Raw genomic sequence first — 16,217 nt, 5'->3', positions numbered from 1 at the left:
TTCCCATATTACGACTGCACCACTGTTAAGGAGGCCTTTGAAACGGGGCAGTGATGGGGCCTGCCTAATCTGCAGAGGCAGCTCGTTCCACATTTTGGGGGCGACAACGGAGAAGGCACGGTCCCCCCTGAGCTTAGGCCTAGTTTTAGGCACTACTAGGAGCAGCTGGTCAGCTGACCTGAGAGAGCGAGAAGATGTATAGACCTGCAACAGCTCAGAGAGGTAGGGTGGGGCAAGGTCATGAAGAGCTTTAAAAGCAAATAAAATAATTTTAAAATTAATCCTAAAGTGCACAGGGAGCCAGTGGAGTGAGGATAAAATCGGTAAGATGTGGTCATATTTACGAGTGCCAGTTAAAAGACGTGCAGCGGCGTTCTGCACCATCTGAAGGCGAGCCACTGAGGATCCACTCACCCCTATATAAAGTGCATTGCAGTAATCCAGCCTAGTCGTCACAAATGCATGGATTACTGCTTCAAAATGCTGCGCCTGTAGGATGGGCTTAATTTTGGCCAGCTGCCTCAACTGGAAAAAGCTCGATTTGACCACGGCCTTGATCTGGCTGTCAAATTTAAGGTCTGGGTCGATTTTTACACCTAAGTTCTTTACTATTGGTTTGACATGTTGTGCCAGCGAACCCAGATCTAGCAGTGAGGTCACAGAGGAGCCATCAAAAACCATGACCTCCGTCTTTTTGTCATTAAAATTAAAAAAATTCAATGCCATCCAGGATTTAATGTCATCGAGACATTTGGTCAGCGGCTCTATGGAAAAAGAGCCAGACTTTTTTAGTGGCATATAGATCTGGCTGTCATCAGCCTAGCAGTGAAAAGGAATGCCGTGCTTTCTAAAAATGCGTTCTATGCTACGTATACAGTACTGTATATCTGTATGTCATGTCATAAATGTCATGATATATATCTGTATATCTGTATGTTGTCTATGTCATAAATGTTATGATGAGTTGAAAATGGGGGACCCTGATGTAAACAAGACGAAAGTCTTTCTCTGGTCTGCCTCCCCTTAACAATTGTGTGTATTGAGCTGTACTGTATTGTACCCATTCTGCAATCTGTTAATAAAATCTTCAATCAATGGCCTGGGCGGCCAGAGCATAGCTGTTCTAACAGCAATATATAATCCATTTCAGACAGAACGTATGCAATAAGTTATAATAATAATAATTAATAATAATAATTCTGTATTTTTAACGTCGTATTTGGGGGCAATTAACCAATGGTAGGCTTTTTTTTTTTTTGGGGGGGGGGTACGAATTTCTTATTTCGGTAAGAGTGCTCTCGACCACTCTTATAATTTGTTCTTGCCTGAGAAAAAAGCAACAATAAGACAACTTTGCTGAATCCCAGGTAAGAACAAAGTAAGAGGAAATGCTAGTTAAGAACGAAATCTGTGCTTATATCGCTTCATGCATGAGGCCCAATGTTTTTATTTTAAATGTATTTATTTACATTTGAATGGGAGTTTGGTATTCAATTTCATATCGTTTTTCAAATTCAAATACAATTTTAATATTGAAATTCATTCTGGTGGAGCTGCTATATTGACAATGAATTAGAGACTAATGTTTGCAGACCTGCAGAATGTTTGAGTGTTTTATATCCAAATGAGCTTCGTTCTACACAGTGTTCTCAGTTCTGAAACAGAAACAGAATCCATGCACTCAGAATATTCCCCTGGGTGCTCTCTGTGTCGTCCCAACCCCTTCCTGATTCACTGTCTATGGAGCAGCTTCAGTACTTTGTACCTAGTAAGATAAGATAAGATAAGATCCCTTTGGGGAAATTCAGGCATCGTAGCAGCATGGGGTAGGGGGGGGGGGTTACATGTGTGGGCATGGTAATAGTAGAAGACATAAATACAGGCAATTAAATGATAGTACAGTAGAAAAGTTAAAATAGGCAGTGTAATTAACTGTGAATATAACCAAGTAGACAGTGTGATCAAAGGTGCAGATGAGGCAGTTTAGGTGGGAGTCAGACACCTAGTGATCAGAGATTCCTAGTAGTTCTCGAGTTCTGCTGCAGTAATAAAAGATTACTGAAACCGTTCCTCCTTGACAGTAATGATGCGCTGTCACAACATTACAATGTATCCACCTACACTGTGTTTGCATCAGCTGATCTAGCTAACGTTAGTTGTTATCGACTGTTCTAACTTTCACAACTGTGATTTGATTTATGAACATGGAACTATATCTGTTGGACAAATATCTTAGTCTTTCATTCCCAGATTTCCCCAAGGGGATCAATAAAGGAATATCTTATCTTATCATAAGATTGAGCTAGCAAAGCAATGTTTGGAGAGGCAGTATTTATTTAGTTTGACACAATACTGGCTCTTGTGAAATAAAGCACATGGCTAATTTGCACATTTGTTTGTGAAAAGGTTATTGATTTGGGGACAGTGAGGTGTCTGATAGCTGGATAGCTAGCCAGCCTTGTCGTCAGACATACTGTCAGATCATATTTACTGTCAACCATAGGCAACATTATTGACAGAAAGGCTTGCTAGCATAAAGTTACCTTGCAGGTTCATTTTCACTGACATCGGTCAAGTGACAAACAGTTGTTAAGCGAAGCTATATTATTATTCCACGTAATTGCATGTAGAACCAACTTGGTTCTATAAACTTTCCAAATGACATGCTTATAGCCACGTAATGCGAATAACATGCTTATAGCCACGTAATGCAAATGACATGCGTATAGCCACGTAATGCAAATTACATGCTTAAGACACTCCTACACAGAACGTGGAATGACACTCCACACATTCCACTTGCGTTCCACTGTCAAACATCTCAAAGAAGAAGAAAACTAACCGGTGCTATCTATACTTGTATTATTTTTGTAACTGACCGCCAAGGGTAAAGATGCCTATCATCTTTATTGTCAGTAAGCTTTAATTTACGTTGGTCTAGATGATCGACTTCTCTGTATTAGCTCAGAATACTGAGCTTTCTATTTAAGAAAAGAATATTTCAGAGCCGCTTGTGCATTTTCATTTCGTGTCCACATGGGGGCAGAGCTCGTCTTTCCTATAGTATAAAGGTCACAGCATCCTGTGTGTGACCAAGGCGGAAGTAACTCAGAGACAACGATGGAGCAGACAGCGAATTATGTAGAATATAAGGACCTTACTTCAGTAAATAACACCCCTTGGTAAAGCGGAATAAGGTACGTCGAACACTAAAATTTATTATTGTTATTATTATTATTACTGTTGTTGAAGAGGTCTATATTTATGTGTGGTAAACATGTAAAGTGGTGCACTCACTGATTAGGTTCTAATCAAAGGCACCTGCTGCCGAACAAGTAACGTTATTATTTATCATTATTTTTCCCTAAATGCCTTTATTATGGAAGACGAGTTCACCCTTAATATCTTTAAATTCAAATGTTTGTTTGAACACGTTAGGTGCTTTGTTGTGAACAATATTGAACTGTGAACAATATAACTAATTGTGTATGTTTGTGTTTGACTGTCCTATGCAGTTTTCACAGTGCAAAACGGTGCAAATGGTGCAAACGGAGCAAACGATGCAACCGTCACTACCTGTACAAACACGGTGCAACGACAACTACCAAAGAAAAGCTACAGTACTGCTATGCTGAAATGCAAAAGAAAAAAGAGAAAATAAATAAAAGCACCTGTACGAAACATAACCGCATCTTTATTTCACCACCACGCAGGGGGGCAGTTATAGTGAAAACTTACCAGACTCTGAAGAGGATCAACGGTGAGTAAACCCATACTCTGAAAAGGATAAACAGTGAGTAAACCCATACTCTGAAGAGGATAGATGTTCTGAAGAGGATAGATGATCCGAAGAAAATACATGTATGTTGAAGACCTCACTCTGAAGAAAATGCATGTACAATGAAGACCATACTCTGAAGAAAATACATGTATGTTGAAGACCTCACTCTGAAGAAAATACATGTACAATGAAGACCATACTCTGAAGAGAATACATGTATGTTGAGGACCTTACACTAAAGAAAATACATGTATGAAGAGAAGGAAGAATGAACCTACTGAGTTACCCTTATGCTGTCTGGTATCCATCCCAGCAATACCACGGACGTGTGGCAACTCCTGTATATTTAATTAACCCTATGCTGTCTGGTATCCACCCCAGCAATTCCACGGATGTGTGGCAACTCCTGTATATTTAATTAACCCTATGCTGTCTGGTATCCACCCCAGCAATTCCACGGGTGTGTGGCCACTCCTGTATATTTAATTAACCCTGTGCTGTCTGGTATCCATCCCAGCAAGTGGAACTCTTGATGCCAGCTATTTATTGACATTTTAGATTTGTGTGATCAAATACAATGTCGGTCCAAGCAGACGATGCTGGCAACCTCTTAGAGATGGAACAGAACAGGACAGGTGCTCGCAAAAGAACTCTAACAGAGAAAGGAAAGGAGAATCGTGAGGTGGAAAATATGAAAAATGAGAAGGTATTTAACAAGGTTTACCACACCTGGAAGAAGATGGCAAAGGAAATTAGAGGAAAACTGAGAGCCTTCTGTCCGACAGAAGAACTTGGTAAATTAAAACAAGACATTCAAACAAGTTGTGACCTAGTATATAGTGTGTATGAGTCAATTCTATGCAATCATGCCACAACTCCAGAGATAGCAAATAAAATGGACGCCTGTATCCAGCTGACGACAGACACGCAGGAACTTGTTTGTAAACGATTAGAAACAAAGGAAGAAGATTGTAATGAACGACATGAAAAGGAGAGAGTGAGGATAGCACTGAATAAAGCGTCAAGCAGAAGGATGGAAGCTGAACTTGCAGCTAAAGAGGAAGAGGTGAAGGCCATCTGGGGAATACAGGCTCTGCAAACAAATCTCCTCAAACTAGAGGAGGAAGAGGCAGCCATGCTAACGGAAATGGAGCAGATGAAGGTGGAGAGTCGACGTAGGCTGGAGACGGAAAGGATGAAGCTACAGCAGCTACAAGCAGAAAATGAAGTTAAGGTAGCAGCAGCCCGAGTGAGGGCATACGGTTCTGGAAGTGATCAAGATAACAAAGAAGAAGAAGAAAACACTGATCATGAAATAAAAACTGCTCACCAAAAACCTGAAGATAGTGCTCTGCTACATCCAACATTCCAACGTCAAGCATCTCCTGGAGCAACTGTGAACCAAGAGGCCTTCAGTCTAGCCCAAGCAAGCGCACTAAGCAGGAACCACCTACCTAACCCTCATCTGGACAGACAAGGGAGTCAGAGCTTCGTACATAGAGTCGCAGTAAAATAAATACCAGCCCCGTCTACAACAGATGTCCTGAAAGCCCTTGAGTCGGACTTCTCTGAAAGGAACTACGAGGACAAGTACGTGTCTCAAGAAGATGTTCGCTTCATACAATTTCTCAGTAACCACATCAGACAGAAAGAAGATGGACACTACGAGATGCCTTTACCTTTCAAGGGTAGCGGCCCACCATCTCTACCAAACAAGAAACGAGCCACTGTCCGCCTTCAGACGAAACTAAAGACAAATAAAGAATATCACGAACGCTATAAGATTTTCATGAAGGAAATCATTGAGAAAGGTGATGCAGAACTGGACCATACAACAGCAAAGGGAGAGACTGCCTGGTACCTTCCTCATCACAGCACCTACCATCCCAAAAGGCCCAACAAGCTAAGGGTCGTGTTCGTCGACTGCTCAGCAAAACTATTCGCCACGCCTGAATCCCGAAAGTACCTTAAGTTCCTATGGTGGGAGGAAGGAGATTTGGGAAAAGAACCACCGGAAAACAAGATGACAGTTCACCTATTCGGAGCTGCTTCGTCTCCTGGATGTGCCAACTTAGGCCTAAGGTACATGGCACACCAACACAGAGAAGACTACCCATCAGCCTCAGCCTTCATTGAGAAGAACTTTTACGTTGATGATGGGTTAGCCAGCGTTTCATCAGTCGAAGAAGCCAAGAAACTAATCATCGAGGCACAAAAGTTGTGCAAACGAGGAGGCCTACGCCTCCACAAATTCAACTCCAACCATAAAGACGTCCTCGACTGTGTGAAACCCTCAGAAAGAGCCACAATCACTGACCCTCTCGATCTTAAGCTGGAAGTAACCCCAACTGAGCATGCACTTGGCCTTCAGTGGTCTATAGAAAACGACACCTTCAGCTTCAATGTCAACATGAAAGACCGGCCTTCAACCCGTCGAGGAATCCTCTCAATCATCGCCTCTCTTTATGACCCACTTGGGTTTGTTGCCCCATTCACCCTAAGCAGAAAACGCATACTCCAAGAACTATGCCGCAGAGGCATAAGATGGGATGATCCACTGCCAGATGACTTAAAGCCACGGTGGGAGGAGTGGAAGATCTGGCTATATAAATTAAAGTAATTTACAATCCCTAGATGCTACCACCCACATGACTTCGGCAACATCATCAGAACAGAACGGCATCACTGCGCTGATGCCAGCAGCATGGGGTATGGCTATTGTTCCTACCTTAGGTACAAAAATGACAAAGAAACAGTGCACTCCAGTCTTGTGATGGCCAAAGCAAGAGTCGCACCCACAAAGGTCTCAAGCATCCCACGACTCGAGCTCTCAGCAGCAGTGGTCGCAACCAGACTGAGTGTGTTGCTGAAAAGAGAACTGCAGATGAAGATCGATGAAGAGTTCTTCTGGACAGATTCACAAGTAGTTCTGGGCTACATCAACAATGAGGCAAGAAGGTTCCATGTGTTCGTCGCGAACAGAGTCCAACTGATAAGAGAAAACACTGATCCAAGTAAATGGCATTATGTCGATACAGCGGAGAACCCTGCAGATCATGCCTCCAGAGGCCTTCAAGCATCCCACATTCCTTCAACACACTGGATGTCAGGTCCTACATTTCTCTGGGAGCAAGAAGTACATCCCAAACTGAATCCCTTCGCAGACCTACTCGTCTGCGATCCTGAGGTTAAGGCTGTCCAAGCTTTCACAACCAAAGTTAACAATTGTACAGACATTCTAATTCGCCTAAATCAGATCTCTTCATGGTCAAAGATCCTGAAAGTAGTTGCAAGAATCAAGAGGCTGGGATCGGGAAAAGTACACGACACCGAACTGGTGACAGTCGAAGAACGAGAAAGAGCTGCCAAAATAGTGATCAAGCTCGTCCAGCAGCAAGCCTTCTCTCAGGAAATTAAGAGATGCCAGGAAGGAGATGCTCTTCCAAACACAAGTGCTCTTCATTCCCTTGATCCAATTCTGCATCGAGAACTTCTCTGTGTGGGTGGAAGATTGAGACGCTCATCCCTCAGTCAAGAAATGAAACATCCCATCATTTTGCCAAAAGACAGCCCTATCACCAAGCTAATTACGGCTCATCACCACGCTCAAGTTTGTCACCAAGGCCGAAGTCAAACTCAAATGGAACTGAGAGCTGTCCAGGCAGACTTGATGACGCCTCCCTTAGAACACTCTTCTATGAAGCTACAGCTATTGTAAACAGCCGACCACTGACAGTAGATGGTATCAACGACCCTATGGCGCTAGAACCCTTAACACCAAACCATCTCGTCATGATGAAGTCTAAAATCGCTCTTCCACCCCCTGGGAGATTTGTTAAAGAGGACATGTATGCAACCAAGAGATGGCGCAGAGTCCAGTACCTAATCGAACAATTCTGGAGCCGCTGGAAGAAGGAATACCTCCTGAACATTTCTACACGCCAGAAGTGGCACGTACCACGGCGTAACCTCAAGGTGAACGACATAGTCATCCTCAAGGACAGTAACCTGCCAAGAAGCCAGTGGCAACTATGTCGAGTCGTCGAAGCCACTCAAGAGAGCGACGGTCTAGTACGTCGAGTAAAAATACAGACTGGGGAGCGAAAAGATCACTCTACCAGACCTTCAGTCCTCGAGCGACCGATCCAGAAATTGGTACTCCTCCTCGAGAGTAATTAGTATAGAGACGCTTGAATTGTATTATTTTGATCTGTTATGTGAAATCTAAAAGGAAATCCTGTATGACTAAATTAATTGTTTTGTGCTTATCCGTCATAGCAGGATTTGGTGGGAGTGTAACTGACCGCCAAGGGTAAAGATGCCTATCATCTTTATTGTCAGTAAGCTTTAATTTACGTTGGTCTAGATGATCGACTTCTCTGTATTAGCTCAGAATACTGAGCTTTCTATTTAAGAAAAGAATATTTCAGAGCCGCTTGTGCATTTTCATTTCGTGTCCACATGGGGGCAGAGCTCGTCTTTCCTATAGTATAAAGGTCACAGCATCCTGTGTGTGACCAAGGCGGAAGTAACTCAGAGACAACGATGGAGCAGACAGCGAATTATGTAGAATATAAGGACCTTACTTCAGTAAATAACACCCCTTGGTAAAGCGGAATAAGGTACGTCGAACACTAAAATGTATTATTGTTATTATTATTATTACTGTTGTTGAAGAGGTCTATATTTATGTGTGGTAAACATGTAAAGTGGTGCACTCACTGATTAGGTTCTAATCAAAGGCACCTGCTGCCGAACAAGTAACGTTATTATTTATCATTATTTTTCCCTAAATGCCTTTATTATGGAAGACGAGTTCACCCTTAATATCTTTAAATTCAAATGTTTGTTTGAACACGTTAGGTGCTTTGTTGTGAACAATATTGAACTGTGAACAATATAACTAATTGTGTATGTTTGTGTTTGACTGTCCTATGCAGTTTTCACGGTGCAAAACGGTGCAAATGGTGCAAACGGAGCAAACGATGCAACCGTCACTACCTGTACAAACACGGTGCAACGACAACTACCAAAGAAAAGCTACAGTACTGCTATGCTGAAATGCAAAAGAAAAAAGAGAAAATAAATAAAAGCACCTGTACGAAACATAACCGCATCTTTATTTCACCACCAAGCCGGGGGGCAGTTACAATTTTCCCTTAACATATTGAATAAATAATATTATATTATTGTTCCCCCATATTTGTTTTGTCTCTTTTATAAATAAGAACAGAAAATGTGTTGAAAAAAGTTAATTACATTTCACAGTGTCTGTGCAGCCTTGTTTATTCACTGTGTCCATGGAAACGATGATGAACGCAGCCATAAAGTTATGGTTTCCTTACGCAGAAAAGACATAGGACTATAGTCTGTTTACTTTTCTAATAACTGCATCACTGCATAACTGTCATAAATGGTCATAAATTTGTTATTTGTGGTACTCAATTCAAAGTTATTGCTGCATTTTCTTTCAAACTAATTTGCTCATTGGATGTCTGGATTTGGTACAGATTTTGTCTGTTTTGGGCAGAGCTGTTTATCAGGCTGTGACCTACAGGCATAGCTCTGTGTAAGAGTGTGACATGCTTTCCTCAGAAATTGAATTAGAAGATGACGATGAGGATGATGAGTAGTTTAGGTCAGCAAGTTGGTAGTGACATGAACCCTACCGTCATAGGCAACTACCGTCCTGTCTCTCTTCTCTCCTTCCTTTCTAAAACACTTGAACGTGCTGTATCCAACCAACTTACTGCTTATCTCTTACAGAATGACCTCCTAGACCCTAATCAGTCAGGCTTCAGGACTGGTCACTCCACAGAGACAGCCCTCATTGCGGTCACAGAGGCACTTCACTTAGCAAAAGCGAAAGGCCTCTCCTCTGTCCTGATTCTCCTAGATCTATCTGCAGCCTTCGACACAGTCAACCACCAGATCCTCCTTGCGGCCCTCGCAGGAATGGGAGTGGCTGGCTCTGCGCTGACATGGCTGTCATCATACCTCAATGACCGCTCCTACCAAGTGTCATGGAGAGGGACCCTGTCGGCCACCCGCCCCCTGCGGACAGGTGTCCCCCAGGGCTCGGTTTTAGGACCCCTTCTCTTCTCCCTCTACACTAAATCACTGGGTAACATTATCACGTCTCATGGCTTCTCCTACCATTGTTATGCCGACGATACTCAACTCTTCCTCTCCTTCCCTCCCTCAGATATCCACGTCTCTGAGCGGATCTCGGCCTGTCTGTCCGACATCTCAGCCTGGATGACGTCCAACCACCTCAAACTGAACCTAAGCAAAACAGAATTGCTCCACCTGCCGGCCAAATCCTTCCCCCTAACCGACCTTTCAATCACAGTCGAGAATGCAGCTGTGACTGCGTCCCCGACCGCCAAGAACCTTGGTGTTGTCCTCGACGACCAGTTGAACTTCTCTGCTCACATCGCAGCGACGACCAGAACCTGCCGATTCCTCCTGAGCAACATCAGAAGGATCCGCCCCTTCCTGACAAAAGAAGCCACCCAACTCCTCGTCCAATCAACAGTCATCTCCCGCCTCGACTACTGCAATGCACTGCTCGCTGGCCTCCCGGCCACTGCCACTAAGCCTCTTCAACTCATTCAGAACGCAGCGGCCCGCCTGATCTCAAACCTACCGAAGTCGGCCCATGTCACCCCACTTCTTAGGGACCTGCACTGGCTCCCCATTGCTGCACGAATCCGCTTCAATGCCCTCGACCTAGCATACCGTGCGGCAAAGGGAACCGCTCCCGCCTACCTCCGGTCAATGGTCTCTAACTACACACCCTCAAGACCCCTACGCTCTGCATCTTCTGGCCGCCTCAGACCTACTCCTATCCAAGCTCCGGGAGGGTCATCCAAGAGAAGTCGCCTATTCTCAGTCCTTGCCCCACAATGGTGGAATGAACTACCCACCCCAGTTAGGACAGCCGAATCACGTCCAATCTTTCGCCGTCGACTAAAGACGCACTTCTTCAACCATTATCTGAATTAAAAAAAAAAAAACAATAAAAAAAAAAAAAATCTAACCCTAACTAACCGTACTGTCATGCACTTGTCCTAATAAACTAACCTACACTGTAGCACTCAACACTTTGATGAACAATGTTGCTCAGCTGATAGAGTTGTGCCCTTCCTGATGGCTTGTCGTACAGAACTTGTAAGTCGCTTTGGATAAAAGCGTCAGCTAAATGACTAAATGTAAAATGTAAAATGTAAAAAAGGTAAATGTATTCATTGTTCAAGTTGTAATTATATCACACTTTACATATTTTTCATGTTTGATTTTGGTGCAATAAAGAGTTAAAAATAAACCCAACAAGATTTTATTTAATAAATTCATTTCATTTAAGGATTAGAGAAAAACTGATTGTGAACATTATATTCACCCTATGTGTTGAAAAGGCAGTTGGTCATACAAAATTGTTTTGCCATTTCTTGCTGTTTTCGTCCGGAAATACAGTCAAACTGTTGTCAAATGTCAACAATAACCATCCCATTGAATTCCTAGGATCAAAATTGTGTGGGAAAATTTATTAATTTCGCAGGGCTGTGTTCTGTCCCCACTACTATTCTCCCTGTACACCAACAGCTGCGTCTCTCTGCACCCCTCGGTCAAACTCCTAAATTTTGCGGACGACACCACCCTGGTGGGTCTCATATCCAGGGGGGACGAGTCCGCCTACAGGAGGGAGATCGAGAGGTTGCTAAGCTGGTGCAGCTGCAACAACCTGGTCCTCAACGCCCAGAAAACAGTGGAGATGGTAGTGGACTTCAGGCGGAAGGCAGCCCCCCCCACCCCGATCATTCTGGGAGGCACCCCGGTGGCCTCTGTGGAGTCCTGCCGCTTCCTCGGCATGACACTCTCCCGGGACCTGAAATGGGAGCTGAACACCATTGCTCTCAATAAAAAGGCCCGGAAGAGGATGTACTTCCTACGTCAGCTGAGGAAGTTCAGGCTGCCGAGGACCATGATGGTCCAGTTTTACACCGCCATCATCCAGTCCATCCTCACTCTCTCCATCATCACCTGGTTCCCTGCAGCCACGGTCAGAGACAAGGCCAAGCTGCAGCGGGTGATACGCTCGGCGGAGAGGGTGATCGGCTGCCCCCTTCCCTCCCTGGAGTCCCTACACTCCACCAGGGCCTTGAGGAGGGCGAGGAAGATCATGGCAGACCCCGCCCACCCGGGTCACAACCTCTTCAACATGCTCCCCCACGGCAGGCGGCTACGGCTGCTCAAGACACTAAAGTCCCGCCACAGACTGAGTTTCTTCCCCTCAGCAGCTCGCCTGGTAAACAAGTCAGGTGTCCCCCTGCTCCCCCCCCCCCCCCCTCTATGGCGAGCTGCTGGACTTGAACTTTGTGTTGCACTGTATCCATGTCCCCAACCACCGCACTTTCAGTCTTATTGTTGTCTCACTGTTCTGTCCTGTCTTGCACTTTACTTAAAATTATTTATTTACTGTTGTATTGTTCTTAATTGTGAAAAAAGTATGCACTGTAATGTCAAATCACGTTCCATTTTGTACCTGTATAAAATGGAGAATAAAGTAATCTGAATCTGAATCTGAAGTTGTCTACTTCAAAAGTTATGCCTCTTCTACATTATATTTAAATGTTTTGATTTTTGGGTTAGGTGCTATAAAGGGTTAAAACTAGCCTTTGGGACATTATTTCAGCTTGGTACCCAATATAATCTCAAAATAAACAGTTCGAGGATTAAAAAAAAAAAAAAAAAAAAAACTGATACAAATGATACAACAAATATTCACTCTATGCGTTTGAAAAATAAAAAAGTAGTTGGTCAGACACAAGTTGTTTGCATTTGTTTGCTGTTTTTGTCCAGAAATACAGTCAAAATGTTGTCAAATGTCAAAAATAACCATTCCATTGAATTCCTAGGGTCAGAATTGTATGGAAAAATGCATTCATTTGTCTCTGTATGTTGTTTACTTCAAAGGTTATGCCTCTTGCTACATCAAATTTGAATGTTTCGGTGTTGGGTTAGGTGCAATAAAGGGTTAAAAATGGAGTCTTTCGGACATTATTTCAGCTTGGCACCTGGCAGATTCTGAAAGTAGACACTTTAAGGATTAAGAAAAATCAGGTGGCATAAAAAGTTCCGGGGGGTGCGCGTGGACCCCTATTTCCATGCAACAAATATCACCGGGAGTGGGAGGCGAACCCGGGACGGCCGCGTAGGTGTGCGAGGCACTATGCGGTGCGCCACGAGGGCGCCCTTATTTAATTTTTTTACATTTATTTAACCTTTATTTACCCAGGCAAGCAAGTAAGAACAAATTCTTATTTTATTTATTGTCAAAAGTATGCATAATGGGGCGGCCCAGTGGCGAACCACATAACGCGCTGAGTCGCGGCACGGCCAACCCGGGTTCAATTCCCGAACCCGTCGATATTTGCCGAATGTCTTCCCCCCACTCTGTCTCCCGTTCCTCCTCTCTCTCTCTCTCTCTACTGGACTGCCCTGCGATAAACGCTAAAAAATAAATCTGAAAAAGAAAGTATGCATAATGTTGTGTTAATTCCACGACAAGAGATATGTAATGTTAATTACCTGAAATTATTCTGTTTTTGGGGGGGGGGGGGGGGGGGGGAACCCTGCATATATCGGTATCGGTTGATATCAGTATCGGAAATTAAGAGTTGGACAATATCGGTATATCGGATATCGCTGTCAGTTTATCGCGTTAATTAGATTAATTAATTACACAGCAAATTATCGCGTTATGAAAATTAACTCAAAATTAATTACATTTTTTTTTTTTTTTTTATAATTTTTTTTTTTTATCTCATTCATTCCATAAGAACGTAGAATACACATTACAGACTTTTTTTATATGGTCCATTTGCATGTTCTTGGTATCTGATTCTAGGGACATCTATGGATCTCAGGGAATGTATTCCCAGTGTCAGAAATACTGTGTCTTGAGTAAATTGTAATGAACCAAATGAGAATATCAATAATTTTTTTTTTATCTTTGACTGTGAATAACACTATGCTCAAATTGACCAGACCTGAAAAATCTAAGCAAATTAATAGATGGAAGATGATTAAACAGAAGGTTTTGTAGATACAGTACTGAATTCTGCCATCCGGACACATGCAATTTGAAATATGATTATAGAATATAGAATATCAGGCATAAAATGGTTATGCGATTAAAATGCGATTAATTAGATTAATTAATTACAAATCCTGTAATTAATTAGATTAATTTTTTTAATCGCCTGACAGCACTAATATATATATATGATATTCTCTTCTTTATCTGTCGAGTGTCTACGGTTTTTATGGGTATGAATGATATTGTGTGTTATGGTCTTGGATTCACATGTTCCATGAAATAAATGTCATCTATGTGATGAAGTGTCGCTGTGGTAAAGCATAATGTAGGTAAGACCACCAGAGGCTTCAGAACTGGTATTGCAGAGTCATATCAGAACCCTGGGCCAGAGAAGCCTAGTGGTAATACATCTCCTGGAGGCACGACACAACATTAGCTCCCTGAGACGTATAGGGGCTGAACAAGTACAACCTCCCAGAAGAGGAGAGTGGGGCTGTGTTGACAAAATCCTCCTTAGAAAGGAACTGTTCTGGATACACACCCTGAATACAAGAGGCACGTCAAGGTCTTTGACCAACATCTTTTAGAAGATGGACTGGACTTGTCTATTCATGCACATTTATGAAATACTCTTTACTATTCACGATTATTTGAGAAATCATTGTTTAATCTTTGTATATATGTTGTCTGGTGTAAAAACGTTGCCTATTGAAAGATGTACTTCACACAGCCCTTTTAGTGAAGTATGTAATGCTTTATGTCACTTGTATTATTATAATGAAACACAAGATACTTGTGTCCTAATGATAAGGATAAGCGCTCAATGAGGAAACCCACTCCCATTGCCAAAATAAAGTCTAACAGGTCTATGAATACTTACTACGGAATTACACACTACAAATGTATTATGTGGCTCATAAGGGCCCCTGGACAGCATTGCCAACAGACCCGTGTAGTAAGGTTGTGGGCCAACACCTGTGATTATTGGTTCCTTGTCATGTGATGGAGCATTTAACTAAATGGAAGAGGAAGTGCACAGTAACGACCTGACGAAGATCAACGTTGGACTGAAGTGTTGTCTGTCTTCTCTCAGTAAATTAGTATATACTGTGTATATATACAGTATATATATTTATTCTCACCGTATATCTATCCACATCTGGATCCATATCTATCCACATACAGTATGTCTGTACATACCGGCATATAATAATTTGTACATCTATATCTGTACATATCCCTTACATACTCTTACTAGTTACGCTGCTGGCCAGTATGACTACGAGTGTCTTTATACCTGTATCACTGTACATAATAATACTACAACTCTGTGTGTATACATCTGATTAGCACTATTACTCTATACTATATTTTATACCCAGTTTAATCACCGTACATTGTATATTACTATTGCACTTTACTGTTACATTTGCACATTGGATGCCAAACGTATTTTCGTCGTACTGTACTTGTGCTGTATGATGACAATACATTTTAAACTAGATGGTGTTGTTAGCGGAGTCTAGTGTGCTGGTTGCTTTTCATGCAACATAGATCTTTGGACACTTTGGATGTGCGAACGGCATACTATCCTTTCATTCTCGATGAGGGCTTGTACCAAATCAGTCTGATGAATAAAATAAGTGAACAGGAAGCAAGTTACCTCAAACAAGGAGGGCTGATCTTGGAACAGTTTAGCGATGTACTTGTAGTCGGCGTAGGCCCAGTACTCCGAGTGGGGATAGTCAGAAAAAGACCCCGTCGTCGCCTCTGCTCCAGACTGGCCACGGGTCCAGCTGAGAAACTGTCCCAGTCTGGCCTCCACATAGGAGCACCGTGTCTCAAACAGAGGAGCTGGGAGAGAGAGGCAGGGGATGGTGAAGAGAGAGAAAGAGACAGAGAGAGATTAGAGAGAGAATTAGAAAGATAGACAAAGTGAGCCAAAGAGAGTAATAAAGCACGTAATGGTGCTTCATCAAAAAGGCACAACATTTTATTTGACACCGTGATGAGATTTTACGATCCATGTGTGATGCAGAGACGCCAGAGATTTACTTGCTCTTTTGTTTTGTTGAACAATTTGTTGAGTCACCGCTTCAGTGATGAGGTTTATAATGAAGCTTGTCAAATTAAATAACTTTCCGTCGGCTGCCGCGGCAATGGAAAAATGATTTAGTAGTCTAATTAACTGCCGTTTACTGGTGGATAGTGTTACTTAACATGGAATGAGTCATTACTGTGAGAATTACGGAGGCAGTCGGAGGAGTACACACTAGACACAGACACAAAAAGTTATTGTTGGCTGCCATTTTAACAGAAATCACTGACAAACTC

The 16,217-nt window shown here is 42.6% G+C and overlaps 1 protein-coding gene across 1 annotated transcript in view; it reads right to left on the bottom strand.

Annotated features, from left to right (window-relative positions):
* The window catches only part of hspbap1 (hspb associated protein 1), a 110,275-nt gene that overhangs the window by 67,160 nt on the left and 26,898 nt on the right, over positions 1–16,217 (bottom strand). The window contains exon 3 of the mRNA XM_084309546.1: positions 15,547–15,737. Within this exon, the coding sequence (XP_084165672.1) occupies positions 15,547–15,737 (191 nt within the window). The remainder of the gene's footprint in view (positions 1–15,546; positions 15,738–16,217) is intronic.

This window comes from Notolepis coatsorum, assembly GCF_963971535.1.
Source record: "Notolepis coatsorum genome assembly, chromosome: 3".
Lineage (NCBI taxonomy): Eukaryota > Metazoa > Chordata > Actinopteri > Aulopiformes > Paralepididae > Notolepis > Notolepis coatsorum.
This window is presented reverse-complemented; position numbering and strand designations above follow the sequence as displayed.